At 45.6% G+C, this 22,988-nt stretch overlaps 1 protein-coding gene across 1 annotated transcript in view; it reads right to left on the bottom strand.

Annotated features, from left to right (window-relative positions):
• Positions 1-291: 291 nt before the first annotated feature.
• LOC133131272 (TOX high mobility group box family member 3-like) overlaps positions 292-22,988 on the bottom strand; it is a 40,595-nt gene continuing 17,898 nt past the window's right edge. Inside the window, exons 2-7 of the mRNA XM_061246559.1 lie at positions 21,230-21,295; positions 12,943-13,173; positions 6,057-6,281; positions 5,339-5,569; positions 3,283-3,363; positions 292-2,258 (exon numbers count right to left, since the gene is read on the bottom strand). Coding sequence (XP_061102543.1) covers positions 1,611-2,258; positions 3,283-3,363; positions 5,339-5,569; positions 6,057-6,281; positions 12,943-13,173; positions 21,230-21,295 — 1,482 coding nt within the window. The 3' untranslated portion in view covers positions 292-1,610. The remainder of the gene's footprint in view (positions 2,259-3,282; positions 3,364-5,338; positions 5,570-6,056; positions 6,282-12,942; positions 13,174-21,229; positions 21,296-22,988) is intronic.

The raw sequence follows: 22,988 nt of genomic DNA on the forward strand, positions 1-22,988 counted from the left end.
ATCAACTGTAAGTTGCTTTGGATAAAATAATCAGCTAAATACACCTGTAATGTAAAGGTAATTTTGATTGAAACAAGATGGCTCATACGATAATGGAGACATTAAAAGAACGTCATGATTAATTTCCCAATATTGATTCATTTAGAGGCTCCTTCTACTCCCCTGCTGTATTTTCAAACTTAAATGTTCGGCTGGAAATGATCAGATTCCTCAAAATAAGTGTTTGTGATCATTAGTCTTTTAATCGCAAACGAGGAGACACAAAGAAATATGTTGTACTTCATACAAAAATGGCTAGTGATGGAATTAGAGCTGGAATGTTTCACTTCATGACCAAGCAAAACTCATTTTCAAATTAATATGTCTATTCAGACTTGAAAACAGCATTTTTTCTATAGAAAGGGATAAAAAGCAGTTGTTTTTGTAAGCAAAATACAAAAAACTTAATTACTGCTATTTTTTTAATAATAATTAACTCATAAAAAAGTATAAAAGAGCAGAAATGCACCATGTGATGTGACAATGCACAGGTCGTTTTACCAATGATTTAATTAAAGCCTCACAGATTAAAAACTTTACAATGTGATAAAATTAACATATTTCAGTATTTCTGCACAGCTGGCACAAAATACTATAATGGCCTTTTTACATTTTAATTGACAGTGCAACAGAATGGTTATTTTTCTTTTTTCTTTTGATTAGTTTGTGCTAAGAAGCAATAGTGTAAAAATACATAATAATTAAACCATCAACCTCAAATTTACACATACTGTACCATAAAATATCAGCTTTTAAAAAGAATAGACAATTTAGAGTGTCTGAAATCTGAGGTAAAGACAAATACGCGAGGGGTGAGATCTTTCTTGAGTACCATTTACACTGAGTGAGTTAAATATTTATCGCTGGTCTGATTCCTTTCTTCAGACACCCGCAGTAGAGCACCATCACAGTTAACACAAAGATATGAAAGGTCATTCCTCTATATTAAAAAAATAGCATGAATACTTCCAGTCCTGTGCTCTTGTCACATGAAGAATGATCTTCTGGCTTATGAGAAAGTAAATTAACAGTGCAGAACTGAAATCTCACAAGATACTGGCCAGTGAAGAAACACCCATTTCATGAGTGCGATACGGGTTGAACTTCCATTCGAGATGTCCTGGTGTTCCCCTTTGTTGACAACTGCATCCGGGAAGACAAACCACACTTGGGGCACGCCCGCGGACACAGAAATGTTCAAAACCATTCATTACCCTGCACAGTACACAGAGCTGAACTGCCACCTTCAACCTCATAAATAAAGCTTTGCCATTAAATAAGTGCAGGAAAATTCCCTTTGAGATTTACAGGTTAACTTCCTGTTTATGTGCCTTAAGTCAGTTTTGTGAATTGTAGAACGGTCATTTGGTCACTTTTTTCACAATACTGCCTATTTTATAGACAAAATCAATTTCAGATATTCATTCCTGTATGCACGTGTCTGCATATCATTACCGATGGGCAGTCCCTCGTGAAACATATATAATTCATACACACTTCCTAAGTGCAACGGAGAAAAGCAGCATAAACAGATGCTTCCATTATATTCCTCTTTGAAGTATCATGGTGGGTCAGTAGATGCTGACCTGGGACAGGGTCTGGGCAGGGGCAGGGGCAGGGGCAGGGGCCTGTATCTGGGCCTGGAGGTGATGCTGGGACCTGGGCCGGTGGCTGGCAGACTGGGGCGTCCCGGGGGAACACTGGGATGGATGCTGCTGCTGGAGTTGCTGCATCTGCTGTTGATGCAGCTGCTGTAGCTGGATGTGCTGCAGCTGCAGGTGGTGTTGCTGCATTTGCTGCCGTTGCTGCTGCTGCTGCAGGTGGTGCTGCTGCAGCTGGTGCTGCTGCAGCTGCTGAAAATGCTGATGCTGCATCTGCTGCTGGAGTTGCTGGTGGTGCAGTTGCTGCTGCAAGTGGTGGTGCTGCAGGTGTTGTTGCTGCAGCTGATGGTGTTGGGCGGGCTGTGTTGTCTGTTGTCCCATCCCTAGTGCTCCGCCCATGCCCATTGGCCGGGAGGGGCCCCCGACAGGCAGGCCCTGGGTTCCCGCTCCCCCCGGGAGCCTCATCCTGGGGGCCAGGGAGCGAGGGAGGGCCTGTTGCAGGGCCGGGGCGGTGGAGGGGGGGTGCGGGGGCAGCAGCAGCGAGGGAGACAGCCTGGCGGAGGTCAGCGTCTGCTGGACCGAGCGCATGGAGTGGACCTCCACAGAGTCCGCCGCAGCCTGGGGAGAGGAGGATGTTATTCCCACCGCCATTATACCTACAGCTCTGCACTCTCTCTGGAGAGAGAACAGCGTTCACAGCTGTGGACACTCTCTGGAGAGAGAACAGCGTTCACAGCTCTGGACTCTCTCTGGAGAGAGAACAACATTTACAGGTCTGGACTCTCTCTGGATCACACCTGACAACACCGCCACTCCCGCTGCCCTCTCATCCTCCTTCTCCTTCTCTCACACTCCCCGGCCTCCCGGCCGTGGCGGTGGTACTGGTATTTTAATTTCCCCTTCCCCTTTACCTACAAAAAATCATCTGACCCTACACCCCAGCCAGACCTCTTCGTTCAGCCTCCACATGCCGCTTGGCACCTCCCCCTCTCCGAACTTCCACCTCACGCTCACGACTACTGTCTGTTCTGGCTCCACGGTGGTGGAACAAACTCCCTGTTGAGGTCAGAACTGTAGAATCTCTCCCCATCTTCAAGCGGAAACTGAAGACGTACCTCTTCAAGCAGCACCTCTCCCCGTCCCTCCCTACCTCCCTGTGAACTTTAATTGTTGTCTTTCTGTGATTTACTTTTTTGTGTATCAGTATTTTTAGTTTGGCTAGGTAAGCAGTGTTTGGCTAGTTAAGGGGTTTGGTCATACTTTTGCGTTGTTAGTAAAAAAAATAATAATAATAATGGTCCTTCCCTTTGTTGTGCAGGTAGCAGTTGAAATTGTACTTCCCTCTAGGGTCTTTCAGCGCACTTATCCCTGGTTATGGGTATGCACTTTGTTGTACGTCGCTCTGGATAAGAGCGTCTGCCAAATGCCATTGATGTAATATAATGTAATGAGAACAGCGTTTACAGCTCTGGACTCTCTCTGGAGGGAGAAGGGCGTTTACAGCTCTGGACTCTCTCTGGAGAGAAGGGAGTTCACAGCTCTGTACACTCTCTCTTTACCGACACACAGGAAGGCACTGTTTCAGATTCTCCTTTAATACCTTTTCTCTGACTAGTGAGCGAGTGCAGTGCGAGGTTCTCACCTTTGAAACCAAACTGGCGCGATACACGGCAAGGGCTTTTAAATATTCTTTCTTGGCAGCTTCCGTCTTGCTTTTATAGAGCTGCAATAAAACACGGGAGAGGTGTAAATAACAACTGATTAATAATGCACCACACTGCATTCACAATGAACTCAACAAACTGAAAATCCCCAGGTGTGAGTGTCACGCACTAGCGCCGTGACGAGACTAACACTATTACAGACATGCAACACAAACACCGCAACACAACATGCTTTACATTTTAAACTGAGCGGTAATACACAACGCACAGCGGGTGCTTTTAAAAATGTTTTACCGCATAAAACAAAAGGTTTACCTGGGTCCGTCCAATCCTGGTGTCACAACCAAACAGGAAGTGAAGGGAACCAGGTGGTATTTATGGAGGGTGGTTAGGGGGAACTACCACCTGTTTGATTTAGGTCAGGGGGGGAATTTGAATGGTACACAGATGATTGTTTTAATTTCTGTTTAGTACCCCCTTGTTGTTCTTGTGTGTTTAGCGGTTTGTTATTATTATGGCCATGTGTGTTATGTTCTGTTTGATCATTTTCTGTTTTATTTTGTATTTTCTGTTGTATTTATTTTTTGTGCATGGAAGGTGCCAGGTGGGAGGGGCTATGCCCATTTATAGCTCCAGGAGAGAGCTGAGGGGACAGTTTTTCTTTTGTTTGAGTCTTGGGAGTTGGTGTGCTGTGCAATGGGCCTAATTTTTAGGCATAGCCAAAGTACACGCCATTTTCATTAGCATTTCCTTTTATTTGTGTGGTAAAGTTTTTCTTCTTAGTTTATTATGATTATTTTTGTTGTCACTGTAAATATTTCTGCACCACCGCCGTTGCACCTGTAAATAAAACACACCTTCAGCACCTCATCACCGCAGTCCCTCGGTGCATCCTAACAGTGAGAAATACGGCTATGTGCACACTATACACACTCACCGAGCACTTTATTAGGAACATTTATACTTTACTTCACCTACTTATTCATGTGATTATCTAATCAGCCAATGTGGCAGCAGTGCAATGCATACAATCAGGTAGATACATGTCAGGAGCTTCAATTAATGTGCACATCTACCATCAGAATGGGGAATATGCGCAAAATAGCAAATCGGATTTCAATCTGGCTAACCGGAAACGCATCGGATATTATCGAGACACACGTCCCATGAAACTACCAGGAGTCAACAGGGTCGCGGGGTGTGTATTGCCCCCAGGGACAGAGAGGAAGATGGAGAGGGTTATAAGGCCATAAGGAACACAATAAACAAAACCAAGCATCTGGAGTTTGCCAAACCTCATTGGAATTATGACTGGAAGAAAGTGCTATGGTCAGATGAGACCAAAACAAAATGTTTTGGCTATACACACTGTTGCCGTGTTTGCATACAAGGAGAAGCACCTCAAACCTGAAATATGGCGGTGGGTCATCAGTGTTTTTGAGATGTATTACTGCCAGTGGTGCAGGGGCACGATTTAAGATCAATGAAACGATCAATTCAACAAAGTACCTGGAAATGTTGGAAGAAAATCTGGTTTTCTATGCTAGGAAGCTGAGACTTGGTTGTAGGTAGATTATCCAGTAGGACAATTACTCCAAACATAAATTAAAATCCTGGTTTAAGTAAAAACAACATCCATGTTCTGCAATGGTCATCTCAGCCTCCTGACTTAAATCCCATCAAAAACCTGCGGTCTGAACTGAAGAGGGGGGGTACACTTTACACGTATTGGGAAAGAATGCGTATGTCAATAACTCATCATTTGTGTAGTGTAGAGTATATCCTGTGTGTATTCATTCAGGGTGCCGCTGTGTGTCATGTGGGGGCGGTCGCTGTGTGTCATGTGGGCTGGTTGCTGTGTGTCATGTGAGGCGGTCGCAGTATGTCATGCGGGGCGGTCGCTGGGGCTCAGGGTGTCGCTGTGTGTCATGCGGGGCGGTCGCTGTGTGTCATGCGGGGTGGTTGCTGTGTGTCATGCGGGGCGGTCGCTGTGAGTCATGCGGGGCCCTCAGGGCTCTCGGGGCTTTTCTCTACCTGCTTCTGCTCGTCCCGAAGGCCGTCCCACATGGAGGCCACCACCTTGGACACCTCCCCGAAGGAGGCGCTGGGGTTCTGGGCCTTGATGGCAGCCTGTGTGTCACGGAAGAACAGCGCGTATGCCGAGACGGGCTTCTGCGGCTCGTTGGGGTCTCTGTTCTTCTTCTTCTTTTTGGGGGTCTTTGGCTTTCTGCCGGGGTCCGGAGGCGGCCGCTTCTCTCCGGTCGCCTGCTGGGGAACGGGTCATCGCAGAATGAGCGGGGTGAGATTTAAAGAGAATGCAGCACGTCGGGTCAGCAGGCGGGGGAAGGACAGGATCGGTGTCTGCACTTGGTTTGCAACGCACGCTGTGCCACAGAAACAGCCGCAGCACACAAATATATTTCACTTCACTGGTCTGAAAACCAGTGGGAACATATAGGGGTATATAGGGGTCGTCTGGCAGTTGGAGGGCTGCCGGTTCGATCCCACCCCGGATGTGTTGAAGTGTTCCTGAGCGAGACACCTAACCCCCTAATGCTCCTGACGAGCTGGTCGGTGCCTTGCATGGCAGCTAATTGCTGTTGGTGCGTGAGTGTGAATGAGTGAATGAGAAGCATCAATTGTACAAAGCTTCGGATAAAGGCACTTTATATAAATGCAAACCATTTACACAAGCAGTGCTCCAGAAGTAGAAAACGTTATTGCAGCATGTGCATCAGAGCCTCACACTCACCCTGGTGCCGTCATCCGGGTCCTCTTCATTGGTGGAGCTGGAGGGGGAGGGCGTGGCAGACTTGCTGGCAGGAGGGGAGGGGGAGGTGTGGGAGATATTTGGTCCAATCACGTTCAAGCCCAGCTGCACACTCAGCTGGGATTGGTTGGTGGTGGTCATGGCACTGGACCCCGAGACTGCTGAGGGACTGGGGTGACTCTGATGAAGGCGGGCCTGCCCAATGTTCTGAAGCAGAAGAGAAAAATTATTTCTGTATTTAGTGTTTCTTTTTCGTCCATCATGAGTCCATACCTAATGTTGACGTGCAGGTAAAACTTCATTGTAAACCACGATGCATTCTACATTAATGGGTTCACATTAATATCTACACACACAGAGTACAGTAGATAATCAGTGGTTTAAGTTCAAACAGAAGGACTTAAGCACCAGCCCACACTGCTGCTGTTGTTGTATAACTGACACTGCATTGTGTAGGCTGTTACTTGTATGCACAATGACCGCAAGTCAGTCTGGTTAAAAATGCCTGCCAAATAAAATGTATATCTTTTTCTGAGGAGTTTGACATTTTTAGAAGGTAAAAAAAAGATAAAAAAATAAATAAATCTACCTCCAACATGTTTGGTGATGAAATTTCATCTGCTGGCAGGTTTCATACCTACACTTGGAGTAAACTATACGGGTCATCTGACGGGAATGCGATCTGAGCGGAGGCCTGAGGACCCCGCTACAGTATTGTGCCGTATTCATGCTCTCTCACGGACGCTCGTGATGAAGTGCTTATGTCTTCTGAGGCACTCACTGAACAGGAATAACCTGAGAAATAACCCAACACAATATCCTCCTCAGCACGAACGCTGACATGCAATACTGAGAAATAACCCAGCACAATGTCCCCCTCAGCATGAACACTGACACGCAATACTGAGAAATAACCCAGCACAATGTCCCCCTCAGCACAAACACTGACACGCAATACTGATAACCCAGCACAATGTCCCCCTCAGCACATCCATCTGTAAACTCAATCTCTCTCCACATCAGCACTGCCTCAGGGCCCATGCAGCTGCCTGTATGGAAGAGACCTCCTGAACTCCTTATTTCACACAATAACACCACCTCAAATAAAAAGCTAAACATTTCAAGATTTCTGAGATTATTTTCTTTCCCCTTGCATGTGCCATCTGCTACTTCTTAGTAAGCACGTCTGACAAAATGTTTATGAACATAAACATTATTCACGATTTTCATCACTGAGATGTACAGTAATGACATTATAAAAGTGAAAGAACGGGGAGAAACTAAAGTTAAATTGCATCGCGGGTTACGCACATACAAACGATTTACGTTGTGTGTCATTCATGGACTCTTCAATGGATGAAGCTGCTTGTGTGAAATGAACAGATTAGATTTAAGATGGATGCGCAAAATCATTTGAATAGTGAACAATTCTGAAAACTTATGGGCGCACTTTCTTTGTCGAATGTTCACAGGGTAGAATACGGGGATGGTGTTGCAGGTCCTGGGATGATCTCAGAGATGGTCTACATTACTGCGCACAAAGATGCCACTGCTAGCTTCTGATAATTGTGCACTGCTGAGATGCATTTTGAAGAAAACGCTGTAATCAGTGGCTACTGGTGTCTGTGTAATAACACTATCGCACAAACCCAGTGGTGCAATTCAGCAGCAGGAGTGAATATGTGATTTCTCCAGTTTATGGAAACAGCAAGCAAGGCCACGGGAAAGGTTTACATTTTCTCCCACAGGCAATTTATCATTTGCTGCTCAGGAGCGAAGCCACAAAATCAGCATGCGATTCCCCAAAGAAGTGTCAAGGCAGCTGTTGGTAATCTTTCTCACTGAATGCATGCAGTGGAACTACAACTGTGATACAGCATCAAGAACTGCAATAACATTCAGCTGGTTACAGCCAGCCTCTAATTTTAAATGTTAATTTTGAATCTAAAAAAATAAGTCTTAATTTTGAAAGCTCTTAGTTTTGCATTTGACAGATTAGTATTATCAGTGTAATTCTATCCTGAACACAACTATTATCACTATCTCCTGTCTGGCACAGTCCGTGCATGAACAGTGCTGACTAAATCACCCAAAGACACCACTTCCTTTCTCACACAGCCACAGCTTTACGCTGATGTGCACAGCCACAGCTTTACACTGATGTGCACAGCCACAGCTTTACGCTGATGTGCACAGCCACAGCTTTACGCTGATGTGCACAGCCACAGCTTTACGCTGATGTGCACAGCCACAGCTTTACGCTGATGTGCACAGCCACAGCTTTATGCTGATGTGCACAGCCACAGCTTTTTACTGATGTGCACAGCCACAGCTTTACGCTGATGTGCACAGCCACAGCTTTACGCTGATGTGCACAGCCACAGCTTTTTACTGATGTGCACAGCCACAGCTTTTTACTGATGTGCACAGCCACAGCTTTACACTGATGTGCAGATTTGAGCTCAAATAGTTTTGACTGTTTGGCCTTGATCAGAGCAGCAGTAATATGAACCATTATGTAAATTGAGAACGTGTTCAGAAATGCTTGGAAAGGTAGCCCAGCAACACAAGTGTATTTGGTTTGGTCTGAAGTCTTTCAAACACCTTGTTCAAACGAAAATTATTATTAAGTTATTTTCAGCACCAAGCCAAGAGTTAACCAAGCCATGAAAAAAGATAATTTTGCACAAAAATAAAAACCCCCTGTAACAAATCTGCTGATGAATTGTTAAGACGCCATACAAAGAAACAATTTCTCAGGTCCTGCCACAACATGAACGAGCAGAATTCAAATATTGGCCATCCATGCACGTGCACGATGGAATCTCAAGAGGGATCTCCACGAGAACAGTGTATGGTCTATTCACACAGATACTAGGACTAGGATTTGGGGTGGTGTAGAATTTATTAACGGCAGCACTGGAGGTGCCTGAAAGGAATGTTAACAAGTTCAATTTCCATTCAATCAGCAACAGAGCTCTCGGAAATGTTTCACTGCGGGAGGAGGCTGAAATAATCTATATGGTAATTATGAGGATGGGTCCCCCAGTAACTTCCACCAGCATGAAAGGTCAGTCCTATTAAAGATAGTTTATCAGTCCCCTGCACATATTCCATTGCTGTGCCTTTAAATGATAACACCATTTTATTTCTCCATGTACAGCTACCTGCGGAAGTCGGTGCTTAAGTCAAATAGGAATAATATAATACTGAATGCTGGCAAAAGCTGTAATAACATGAAGATAAATTGTTCACCTCCCCTCCTCAAATTTTCTTACTTTTTCTGCAGTGTTTTTCTCCTCACAAACAACCCATAACGCGTTCCTTTACTTTGTTCCGCACGTCGCTCCTTCCCAGACGTCTGCCCTGATCTACCCCTCCCCTGCCCCCTTCGGCTGGTGCACTGTGGGTATTTAACACTTTTCTCAACATTTCTTTTCATTTCAAGCAGAGCCTGAGAAAACTAAATTACAAAATCAATCACACAGAAGGTCAAACAGAGACTTCATTATGGCGCTGCATGCTTGCAAGAATATCTTTCATTTCTGACTGACCCAATATGGCACAATAGATGTCTAGTAGAAAAGTAGAAAAGGAGGAGGAGGGGGGTGTCTGAGAACGGTGACTCTAACAGAGCTTTGGAAGTCCTCTGCAGAGATGGGAGAACTCGCCGGAAGGACGACCATCTCAGCAGCACTCCATCAACCAGGCCTCTATGGCAGAGTGGCTACCGGAAGCCATGAAGAATGGGACAAACCCAATTCCAGGTGTGCAAAGCTTGTAGAGACTTACCCAAGAAGGCTGAAAGCTGTAGTTGCTGCCAAAGGGGCTTCTACAAAGTACTGAATTAAAGGCCTGAATACTTATATAAATGAGACATTTGAGTTTTTGCTTTTCAATAGATTTGCATGTATAATGTCTAAAAATATGTTTTTACTTTGCCATTATGGGTTATTGAGCATATATTGATGGGCAAAAATAGTACATAATACACAATAAAATATGCAAAAATTGAAGGGGTCTGAACACTTTCTGAAGCCACTGTATATTCACTGACCAAGATATTATGGAATTGAGATACCAACAACTGAGATATCCAAAGTATTTCCAAATTAATGTATACAATGCACATGGTTTTAAAACATTCGATTCAATCAATTAATATTGGCTAACATTAATAAAGCTAGTCAGCAGAAAAAAAACTGACATTTTAATCAAAGACTATACTTATTGATTTCTGCTCTTGGTAATGAATCTGATGCACATTAAGAATATTTCACCCTAATTAGGAGAGGCATGACAGAATTTCTTCATTACCATTTATCTTTTTATATTTTCCAGCATATGTACACCACTGCAGAACAACATCCCTAGTGTCAGTGGCACACTGGGCAGCGTGATCTTCACTGTAAAAAGCATGAAGGAGGATCAGAGTAAAAAGGCGATGGTGGCTTCACCTCCAGCAGGACTGAAACCACACCACACATCAGACAGCGGGACACGTGCTGGGACAGGATAATGAAAGACACGGGCTCGTTAGGAGAGCAGATTAAATAAATAATGACTTCATGAGCGGTGCAGAAGCCAGCTTGGTCGTCTCGCACTGAAGGGAACAGGCACAAAGTACTGACTAAGAAACACTTCCTCTGAGCAATGTTATTAGCATTAATCATTATATTGATTATTTTCCCCATAGTATCATACAAAATAGCCCAATACTTGTGTTGTTTATGTCATACAGTCTTATTTGCTCATATTTTACATTCCTGGCATTTGGCAGACGCTCTTATCCACAGAGATGTACCACAAAGTGCAAAGTGCAAACCCATAACCAGGGATAAGTGCGCTGAAAGACCCTAGAGGGAAGTACAATTTCAAGTGATAAGACAACAAAGTTAAGAACTTGGGCGTATATGATTAATCTGACAATGGAATATATGGAAAACCATTTTCATACAGCACAAGACGATCTTCACCGATGATTCTGGAGGGCACTGAACATACTGCTGTTGCTGGACTTTGTTCTTTTGGCAGGCACTCATATCCTCATGTTCACAGCTCATGTTCTGCATATCAGAACAGCTGGCTATTTACTGAAGCACTCAAAGCACAGTAAGAATCACACAAGCTCAAGTAAGGGATCTGTGGTAATAAAACATGAATTGTGTCTGAACCAAGCTGGTGGAGAAAGTGTGAAAAACTGCAGAGTCACTAAAAAAATCAATAAAACTATATATTTTTATTTTTATTAATTTGTTGTTTAATGGTCCACTGGATGTTTGGTGTGTTCCTAGCCATGTTCAGCTTGCTTGTATGGTATATAAAAAGCTGCTATTACTGATAACTGAAAAAAAAAAAAAGCCTTCATCTGAAAATATATAAATATGGCTATTCTTATTACTATTAATTCAATTGAAGAATCTTCAAATGTTTCATGCATCACCTCAGTAACACATGGAACTGCAGTTAGGCAGTGAAGTAGAATTAAAATTTTATTCATGACATTTTTGTCTCCATATTTTTCTTCATTTTTTATATTTCAGGACCCAATGTAACCTTTTCTCTGATTACTATTTCTTATGATAAAATACTTGAGCATGAGAAAAAAAAAAATTACCAACCATAAATTGAATATAACTTACTTGCTCCATAAATGTAGTTCTAGTGCGTAATGGAACAGAACATTTCAAATTGACAGTTTAAGATTATCTTCTGAAGATTATGTTCCTTTTTCTTTCAGGAACTACATCAAAAAGAAAAATTTAAATATAGACAATTTCTTATACTTTTCATGCTAAAATCCATGCAGCCAATAAAGATATGTCCACAGAGGGCCTTTGATGTTTTTCACTAGGAAAGTGAACTTTTATGGTTACAACAATACTACAATAGGTCTGAAACAGATCTCTATCCTGATCCTGGTGTTTAAATAAAGTCTACTTAAAACATGGAGCATGCAGAAGCCATTTAAAGGGGCGTAATGTTTCAGAATAATATCTGTAATCCTCCATGAAGTCATGAGAACAGTCAGCACTCTAATTGTTTTAAGGTTCCATTTCTTCAGGAAGTAGACAGCTTAACTGACCATGAAATGAAAATTGTTAAGGCAAAAAGCCTTGGAGCCTCTACGACGCAGAACAGCCATTTTAAAAGCTGCAATTATTTCTAGATGCCAGCAAAAGGAGCAGGGAAAAAAGGCTGTAAAAATTTATAGCGCATGCATAAACTGGAATGTAAATATATGTCCTAATATCATCACTCCATATGTGTGGTGTTACGTAGGCCTGGATTTACATTCACTCTAAACTACACTGGCAAACGTGGCACTTCTCCCTGTGTGGCGTGCCATGGGACTTTGCACTTTAATTATACAACGATAATAAACCTGTAAACCATTTATAATATATTCTCTTTTTAATTTATCAATGTGTTTTTGCATCCAATGAGACATTTAAGAAATGTTACATTTTAAAGCTTTTATTTCCACCTCCACACTTGAGAAGAACCTGGAAATCGAAATAATCATGCCTGACTGTCTCATTCTTCTGACTTATCGTCAAGCGGAATTAATGATATTAAAGTAAAGTAATAAGTAAAGTAATATTCTACACGTAATCGCGGCAAGTGTGGTCTCACTAGATTGTGTGCTCAGTAAGAGTGCTTGAAGATTGAGTCGTTGGTAACGCTAAGCTAGTTCTCAGGGATTAGATTAGAAGAGAGATTTGTGAGCTTGAAAAATTGTCCAGGAGTAAATGTGTACAATGTATTGAATTAAGCATTATATGAATTTAAAACTGAGTCAGCAGGCATGGTGCCTGAGAACTTTAAGCCCTGAGTTGTGGACTTTCCCAGCTGATGCTGGACTCACCATGGGCAGACTGCTCCTGAGGAGTGGGTCCTCCTGGTCTCCACGGTTACGGGGTATGGTGATGGAGGGCAGCTCCAGGCTCTGAGGGGGGAACTGAGGGGTGAACGGTCCCTCCTGCGGGGACGGGGGGTCCAGGAGCCCGGGGAAGGGGGAGCCCTCGACCTCGGGGGGAGGCGTGATGGGGGGGATCTCAAACTCTTCGTCTCCCAGGCTGGGAGTGTGGAATGTGTGCTGCTGGGAAAAGGAAAGGAGAAGTCCATCAACATCACCAGCTGATTCGCTTCCAGGACCAATTTACAATGATGCTGAACAGAGTTATGCCACAAACTGTCAATAATGTGCTAGTTTATCCTTTCACCTTCTTGTGAATGCAGAGCGAACTGTCATATACACAGCAGAACACAAAAAGCTAAGAGTCAAACATCAACTTTGGATTGAAACAACCCATACCTACTTAATATCTGTAGTGACAGTGGTTGGTGTTTGCGGTTGGTTTGATACCTTGGCCCCTTGATGACTTAAAGCCATTTAGCCAACAAATATGTATCATTCACATCTGAATCTAGTCCCATTTCCCAATGCAAACTGCAGTGTTTCAACAAGTAATCACAACAGAGGGAATGTGTAATAAAACCTTACAATCTGAGGGTTGGAAATGTAAGAAGAGAGGAGAAACTACATCTCACAGAGAGATGGGCTCATAACATTTGAGGAGATTAAGAAATACTAAATAAATGTCTGCTCTTGGCTAGAAGTGTTTCTTTGTTCACTCAGCTTCTAGCCTTAAATCTTCTCATCAAAAGGGTTTAATCCCTCCGCTGCTGAATGAAAGCTTTTGGTCACACTTAATTTGCTTATTTGGTTTCTTTGGGATGGTATTCCTGACCAGCTCTGATCGAGTCTTCATTTGGCACTCGTACTGCAGACCCCAAATAACCTGCCTCAAGCATCCGGAGAATTCACACGGCCCTTCCAAAGCAGCAGGCTCTGCCAAACGCCATCACAATTACGCTGTGGACTCCAGCAGATACAGGCACATCACCTGTTTGCTGGGGCCACAGTTAAAGCATGCTGTTCTGTGCCTGGCTGGGGCCACAGTTAAAGCATGCTGTTCTTCCTGACAAGGGCTCAACAGATAAAAAACACTCTCCTGGATGCAGGTGTAGATGTCTCAAAGCCGACCATACATATAAGACTATACCAGCAGGACTACAGAGGGTACACTACAAGACGCAAAACACAGATAAGCCTGAAGAACAGAAAGGCAAGATTACAGTTTGCTAAAAAGCACCTAAAAGAGCCCCCAGAGTTCTGAATCAAAGTCAAATGAGACAAAGATTAAAATGAACCAGTGTGATGGAAAGAGGAGGAAATTCCAATGATCCAAAGCAAACTCACACCCCCTCATCTGTGAAACATGGTGGAGGGGGTGTTATGGCTTGGGCCTGTATGGCTGCCAGTGGAACAGGCTCATGGTGTGGGGGGGTTAAGGCTCACAGTCTTCATCAATGATGTGACTGCAGACAGAAGTAGAACAATGAATTCTGAAGTCTACAGAAATATTTTTGCGGCTCAGTTAAAAACAAATGCCTCCAAACTTATTGGACGGCATTTCATCATGCAACGACACGATGACCCGAATCACGCTGCTAGAGCAACACAGGGCTTTTTGACGGCCAAAAAGTGGACAATTCGTGGACTGGTCGAGTCAATCACCAAATCTCAATCCAAGTTAACACGCATTTTACATGCTGAAGAGGAGACGGAATGCAAATAGTCCCTGAAACAAGCAGGAGCTGAAGAGGGCTGCAGTACAGGCCTGGCAGAGCATCACCAGGGAAGATACCCAGTGTCTGGTGATGTTAATGCATCACAGACTTCAAGCAGTCATTGAATGCAAAGGATGTGCATCCAAATATGACTTTGTTCTACATTATGTAAAACTGACCAATATTTTCTGATGCCTGAAAATGGACAATTTCCAAACGGTTCATCCCATATGGATGAAAACACATTCAAAATGAAGCTGACAGTCTGCACTTCAACATCATTGTCATCGCAGCCTTTCAAACTCAAAGTGCTCAGAGTACAGAACCAAAATAACAAAACGGAACGAGTGGCGGTGGAATGCGATGGTGGCCTTTAGGCTGAACACTGAGGGGGTTGGAGGGGAGAAGCCGTGCGGTGGGACTGGCATGTCGAGTGAAGCAGAGCCGCCAGATCACTCTCAGACGCCAGCCGCCTCCCATTTCCCCGTGTGAACGACGAGTAAATTAACAGCTCCAGGAGGGGAGACTGAGACATAGAGTCGAGCAGAGGCTCTGCTCAGGCGTAGGAGGGGTCACCTGCCATCGCTGGTCTGCTCGAAGCGACAGACTAGTCACGGCTGGAGGGGGAGGTGGAGGGAGGGGGAGGTGGGTGTTGCCTTACTCTACACTCACTATTAGTGTCACTGTCTATAAACCTTGTCTAATTCTGAGCTACGAGAGGCTTGCCGTCCACCGATCCGAGATTAAGAGATGCAAAATCCACTTTCTCGTCAGCTGCCCGATTATCCATTGAAATTCGAAAGCGAAAGCTCAGCCCAGCAGAGCCCGGCGCCGAGCCAGACACTGACCCAGGATGCCGGGGGGTCGAGCAACGGCAGCTGACTGAGGGGCCAGGGCCCTGCCAGGAGGGGGCCAGGCCCCGGCCCGTGTGTGGAAGCAGACACCCTGGGCATCCGTGGGCTCCTCTGAGGGGTAACGCACAGTGCTGGTCTCATGGGCCCCTCTGAGGGGTAACGCACGGTGCCGGTCTCATGGGCTCCTCTGAGGGGTAACGCACGGTGCCGGTCTCATGGGTCCCTCTGAGGGGTAACGCACGGTGCCGGTCTCATGGGCTCCTCTGAGGGGTAACGCACGGTGCCGGTCTCATGGGCTCCTCTGAGGGGTAATGCACGGTGCCGGTCTCATGGGTCCCTCTGAGGGGTAACGCACGGTGCCGATCTCATGGGACAGGCCGGCTGAGGAGCGGCCTGCTGGTTCAGCACTCAGTCACAAATGTGTGGCCTCCTGGCTGTGTGCCAGAGCAGCATTAAAACATTAAGATATTAGTGAAACAGAGGAACAATTACCACCCCCCCCCCCCCCCCACCCCCCTACACTCCCCCTTAATAAAATGGCAGCTGGAGCACTTCAGTCTTAGCAGTTAAAATGGGAGTTAATTCATAAGAACGCAGGGCAGAGTGGAGTGGGGGAAGTAGCAGGGTGGAGTGGGGGATGTAGCAGGGTGGGGTGGGGGATGTAGCAGGGTGGAGTGGGGGATGTAGCAGGGTGGGGTGGAGTGGGGGATGTAGCAGGGTGGAGTGGAGTGGGGGATGTAGCAGGGTGGGGTGGGGGATGTAGCAGGGTGGAGTGGGGGATGTAGCAGGGTGGAGTGGGAGATGTAGCAGGGTGGGGTGGGGGATGTAGCAGGGTGGAGTGGGAGATGTAGCAGGGTGGAGTGGGAGATGTAGCAGGGTGGAGTGGAGTGGGGGATGTAGCAGGGTGGGGTGGGGGATGTAGCAGGGTGGAGTGGAGTGGGGGATGTAGCAGGGTGGGGTGGGGGATGTAGCAGGGTGGGGTGGGGGATGTAGCAGGGTGGAGTGGGAGATGTAGCAGGGTGGAGTGGGGGATGTAGCAGGGTGGAGTGGGAGATGTAGCAGGGTGGAGTGGAAGATGTAGCAGGGTGGGGTGGGGGATGTAGCAGGGTGGAGTGGGGGATGTAGCAGGGTGGAGTGGGAGATGTAGCAGGGTGGAGTGGGAGATGTAGCAGGGTGGAGTGGGAGATGTAGCAGGGTGGAGTGGGAGATGTAGCAGGGTGGGGTGGGGGATGTAGCAGGGTGGAGTGGGAGATGTAGCAGGGTGGAGTGGGAGACAGGGAGGTTCACAGCCCGCGGCGTAAGGACAGCTCGTGCTCGGTGACGTGCCGTTAGCACGGACAGAGCAGGCACACGCGTCCACTCCACCCGAATATTCCAACAGGGCTTATTCTGACATGACTGAAGGAAAGCTGGGGTTGAAAATTCAAACTACACTCTAAGGGGTAATGCACGGTGCCGGTCTCATGGGCTCCTCTGAGGGGTAACGCACAGTGCCGGGCTCATGGGACAGGCCGGCTGAGGAGCGGCCTGCTGGTTCAGCACTCAGTCACAAATGTGTGGCCTCCTGGCTATGTGCCAGAGCAGCATTAAAACATTAAGATATTAGTGAAACAGAGGAACAATTACCACCCCCCCCCCCCCCCCCCCCCTAGACTCCCCCTTAATAAAATGGCAGCTGGAGCACTTCAGTCTTAGCAGTTAAAATGGGAGTTAATTCATAAGACCGCAGGGCAGGGTGGAGTGGGGGATGTAGCAGGGTGGAGTGGAGTGGGGGATGTAGCAGGGTGGAGTAGGGGATGTAGCAGGGTGGGGTGGGGGATGTAGCAGGGTGGAGTGGGGGATGTAACAGGGTGGGGTGGAGTGCGGGATGTAGCAGGATGGAGTGGGGGATGTAGCAGGGTGGAGTGGAACAGTGGTGAACCTTCCCAGGAGTGGCCGGCCGACCAAAATTACCCCAAGAGCGCAGCGACGACTCATCCAAGAAGTCACAAAAGACCCCACAACTACATCCAAAGAACTGCAGGCCTCACTTGCCTCAGTTAAGGTCAGTGTTCATGACTCCACCATAAGAAAGAGACTGGGCAAAAATGGCCTGCATGGCAGAGTTCCAAGAAGAAAACCACTGCTGAGCAAAAAGAACATTAAGGCTCGTCTCAATTTTGCCAGAAATTTTGTTCCCCAAGACTTTCGGGAAAATACTCTGTGGTCTGACGAGACAAAAGTTGAAATTTCTGGAAGGTGTGTCCCCCATTACATCTGGCGTAAAAGTAACACCGCATTTCAGAAAAAGAACATCATACCAACAGTAAAATATGGTGGTGGTAGTGTGATGGTCTGGGGCTGTTTTGCTGCTTCAGGACCCGGAAGACATGCTGTGATAAATGGAACCATGAATTCTGCTGTCTACCAAAAAATCCTGAAGGAGAATGTCCGGCCATCTGTTTGTGACCTCAAGCTAAAACGAACTTGGGTTCTGCAGCAGGACAACACACCAGCAAGTCCACCTCTGAATGGCTGAAGAAAAACAAAATGAAGACTTTGGAGTGGCCTAGTCAAAGTCCTGACCTGAATCCTATTGAGACGCTGTGGCATGACCTTAAAAAGGCGGTTCATGCTCGAAAACCTTCCCATGTGGCTGAATTACAACAATTCTGCAAAGATGAGTGGGCCAAAATTCCTCCACAGCGCTGTAAGAGACTTGTTGCAAGTTATCGCAAACGCTTGATAGCAGTTGTTGCTGCTAAGGGTGGCCCAACCAGTTATTAGGTTTAGGGGGCAATCACTTTTTCACACCATGTAGGTTTGGATTTTTTTATTTCTCCCTTAATAATAAAAACCTTCATTTAAAAACTGCATTTTGTGTTTACTTGTGTTGTCTTTGACTAATATTTAAATCTGTTTGATGATCTGAAACATTTAAGTGTGACAAACATGCAAAAAAATAAGAAATCAGGAAGGGGGCAAACACTTTTTCACACCACTGTATATAATTTGATTGCATGAGTGAAATGATATGTTTGAGCGGAACTCTTGATGAATAATTTCCGTTTGGTGAGCACAGTAGATGCTTCTGTTAAAACAGGAGCATTCACAAGCAGACCATGGTGCTCATATCTGTGAATGCAAAAGGCAATGATTCACAAGCCTTCTAAAAAAGGCAGTTGTTTTAGCTATCAGTTACATGTTTCGACTAATTTCCTCATGTTTTCTAAACGTGCATTAAGCTTAAATTACGGGGTCATTTGCTCTGCTGTGACCTTCTGTGATGTGATCACTTCCTGTTCATCTGCAGGTTACAATGCGAAGAGTTAAAATGGATTTCAGACTTAAATCATTTAATTTTCCTATGGCTTTTGGGAGCCATTTACAAACAGTAGACAAATAAATGATAAATGTTAAAAATGTTATTTTTTCCATGTCGTCCCGTCCTTCGACAGCACCAGTGGGTTTGCGATTGAAAAAACGAAAGCTGCATAAATTTATTTTGAGCAGAAGGCCTCCATTTGAACAAAACCATTGCCCAAGGCTGACGCATTAACTAGATTACAATTGCGTTATGCCAGAAAACTCATTTCAGAGTGAGATGACACCACTCAATGAAAGTCAATTCCATTCCTTTTTTCCGATTAGTTCACAAGAGACAACACTTCACAATTTATATCAGGCTTTCATGAAATATCAATTGGTGCTGTATGGTTATGATTTAAATTTTTCACACGTATGTTACAGTACAATTCCGTCTGCATGGTAACACTAGGAGCATTGATTGTATATATAAAATGCTAATCTGCAGGGCTGCTACGTCAAGCCCCAACCAGCCCGTCGTCTGATGTTTTCAGCAGCTGGGATTAAGGAGGTGCAGAGCAGCTGGTGTGGGTCAGCCTCTCTACCACTCCCAGATAGAGGAGAACAGAAAAACCCCCATCACAGGAAGAGAAGGAAGACTAGCAACCGTGGTGTGGCTCCTCCAGGTTGGGCTTGGAGTCTGGATCAGTGGATCCGCGGGGAATAACAGACATGGTGTGCCTCCTCACAGCCAGACCCCACACCCATGCCCACGCCCACCCCAACCCACACCCACACCCCCAACTCCCCCTCCCCCTCCACCCACACCCCCACCCGGCTGCCGTCGAGACGCGAGAACACACCACGGCCTCTGTCCGAGATCCGCAGCGCACCGTGAAACTATCACGCCCTCTTTCAACGTCGGGTTACGCAAGCCTTTCATATCCATGTCATTTAAATCCATCTTGAAGCCCTTTTCCTATGAACAACAGAGTGAAGGACAGGACTGGTGACTGGAGGAGACCGATGGGTTTGAGGTAGTATATTACATATTACCTTCAAGGACAAGGTAAAGGGGGATCATGGAAAAAGAAAAATCTGAAAACAGGGGGAAAACATCAGTCCCAAGAGATATTACAATGACCTTGTGTGCTCCCTGATTCACAGTGCTGCATACTTTCATCAGTCATTCGAATATTGTGAAAGATTGCTTATTTCTTACCAGCCAAATATTATCTTGTAAATGAGACAGAAGTCCAAATATGTAATCGTTGTGATGTGGATAGCAGGGGCTGAAATGCGCTATTGTCACGTTATAATATTAACCCAATCTTACTACATTAAAGTTGACACTACTAGCTAAGTATATGAGGAACGCTCTAAAGCAGGCAGCCTTAGTCTGATTGGTCTCTGGGTTTTGTTCCATCTGAGTTTTAACGAGGTTTGATGCTGAGGTCAGGAATGGTCCAATGCCGGCTCATTTACGCTCAACATTAGATAAGTACACAGATATGGATACGGACAGAGCCCTCATTCTGTCCGTATTTGTGTACCCTTTCTGAAAGCTGACGGATACGGAGCAGGACTACCGGAACACGAGGGGCCCGTGTAGCCAATAGTGTACGGTCCAGTGCGGTGGGGCCTCACTCTCCAGTCTCCGGGGCAGGGATAACGGGGTCATAGACGCCCTGTCTCGGGTGTGTGATCACGGATGCCCTGTCTCAGGTGTGTGTTTCAGTGGTTTGATCACGGACACACACATACATTGTGGAACACCTTTCGTGAAGGGACTTTGCTGTGTTGGTAGAGGGAATAGGGGTGGGATGGTCATGGTGGCAGAGGGTATAGGGGTGGGATGGTCATGGTGGCAGAGGGTATAGGGGTGGGATGGTCATGGTGGTAGAGGGTATAGGAGTGAGATGGTCATGGTGGTAGAGGGTATAGGGGTGGGATGGTCATGGTGGTAGGGGGTATAGGGGTGGGATGGTCATGGTGGTAGAGGGTATAGGGGTGATATTGGTTGTGGTGGTAGAGGGTATAGGGGTGAGATGGTCATGGTGGTAGATGGTATAGGGGTGAGATGGTCATGGTGGTAGAGGGAATAGGGGTGGGATGGTCATGGTTGCAGCTTCAGTCCAACAATCTTCAATAAGTTGCCAAAACAGACAGCTATTACATAGATAAATAAATTTAAGCCTATTTTTAACAGTTCATTATTAGCCTAGTGAACCTATGATTCTGGTGTGTTATGTGGTTCAGGCCACATTCAGTGGATGAGGACGGGACCAGGAGAGATGGAGGGCTGGGAGCAGAGCAGCCTTTCTACAGACTCATGTTTGTCTCACAGACGCTCGGATAAATCGCATGTATAGTACTCACGTCTTCAGCTGGCAGTAGTGCGCCATTTGCCTCAGCCATATTCATGTAACTGTTATGGTTCCCGAACTGCAAGAGAAAATGAGGACATCATTAGACCTCACACCCTTCAATCCTCCCAACAGGCTACAATATAACACGCTGCAATATACCTGCCGTTTATAGAAAGAACCGGAATGCATTCCAACTGCAGGCCAAAGATATTAAGTTCAGCACAGTTCAATGCAATTGGTCTGTTCTTCACCTTAAGAACTAGTGTTATGATATTTCACAGAGAAAACAGGAAGGCACTGCCAATTTCGATACGAGTTGATATGATTCTCGGTTTGCTATTCACAGCTCATAGGACAGAAATGAATGAAATTTTCAGTTCCCCCGGGGAGCAGGCCACAAACCAAGAGCAGGCCATCGCACAAACACTGCTTGGGGTTGAAGCTTTCGCTGTGATTCCAAAGTACAGATTAGGGGTTGGACACGGACTGCAATAAGAAATGGCAGCACTGGAGAACCCAGGCAAAGCCCGAGCAAGGGTCCTGACAGAACGACAGACACCTCCTTTCTTCTCAAACAGTGGAGCGCTGACAGGCAGGAACAATGGGCCAGAGAATGAAGAATTCCACGCCAGCATCTGGGCCCTGCAGCACAAAGTACCTTTCTGACAAAACAGAGCCTGGTTCAGACTCAATAAAAGAACGGCAGAGGTGGTCCACAGCCCCTTTTTCTTGAGTTCGTACTGAAACGCATCGTGAGAAATCCCATTTGTGTATTTATTACAGTCCTCTGAAACGTTATGAATGCAGACGGATTGGGGGGAGAAGCAGGGCGATGAAGAGTTCCTTATCTTCACAGAGGCATAACAATGGCTTCAACAAATTAAGATCAGACAGAAATGAGAAGTGCTTTAATTTATTTTCTGCTCCTTTTGTTCTACCCCCCCCCCTTCCCTCATAATGGTTAGTATGCCAATGTAATTACTGCAAGAACCGCGGCTAATCAACTACGAACAGAATCCATTAATTAGTATATACCCTGAAGAAAAGGGAGAGAATCGGGAGCTGTGTTAACAGTGTAACACGCCAGTGAATCCACAAGCATTTGAAGAAGCAGGTGGTTTCAGGACTCCTAATCATTCACTTCTAGCTCTCAGTGAGACTCCATCACAGCTCACTACTCAAGGCCAGGCATACTACGGTCTTCTGAGGAATGCCGTCTGTCAGTAAGGCTTTCCAGGGCAGAGCCCCCCCCCCCACACACATTTCTCTGCACCCCCACCCAAAACTTCAACCTCTTCCGTTCACCTGCCCATGCAACCTTGAAAGCAGACTTAGCCCAACCGCCATGTGCCCTTTATGACACACTGTGAGAGTAATTAACCTTCTGGAAGCTTATCTGTAAAGCTACCTAGTGCTCTCTCCCTTAGGATTACAGACCAGTCTCAAAAAAGGACTTTTGAGAAAATGCCATCGGTGTACGGAAAGGACAGGTGTATTTTCGTCCCTGTGCCAACATAGCGATAGACTATCAGAGAGGAGCCTCATCTCACCACTTTAAACGGAATTACATCACAGAGAAGATATGTATAAAAATAAAACCAGGCAAGCAGATGGTTTCAAGTCAGGTTGAAGAGTCTGTGATTTCTATTCAGGTTGTTCATCAACAACATTCACTCATTGCATGTGCCATTTGCACAAGGTAAACAAGCTACTCATTAAGGCTTACACATTTCTAGCATAGGAGAGTACATTTAATAACATACATTTCA

This window comes from Conger conger, chromosome 6 (genome assembly GCF_963514075.1).
Source record: "Conger conger chromosome 6, fConCon1.1, whole genome shotgun sequence".
In the NCBI taxonomy this organism is placed as follows: Eukaryota; Metazoa; Chordata; class Actinopteri; order Anguilliformes; family Congridae; genus Conger; species Conger conger.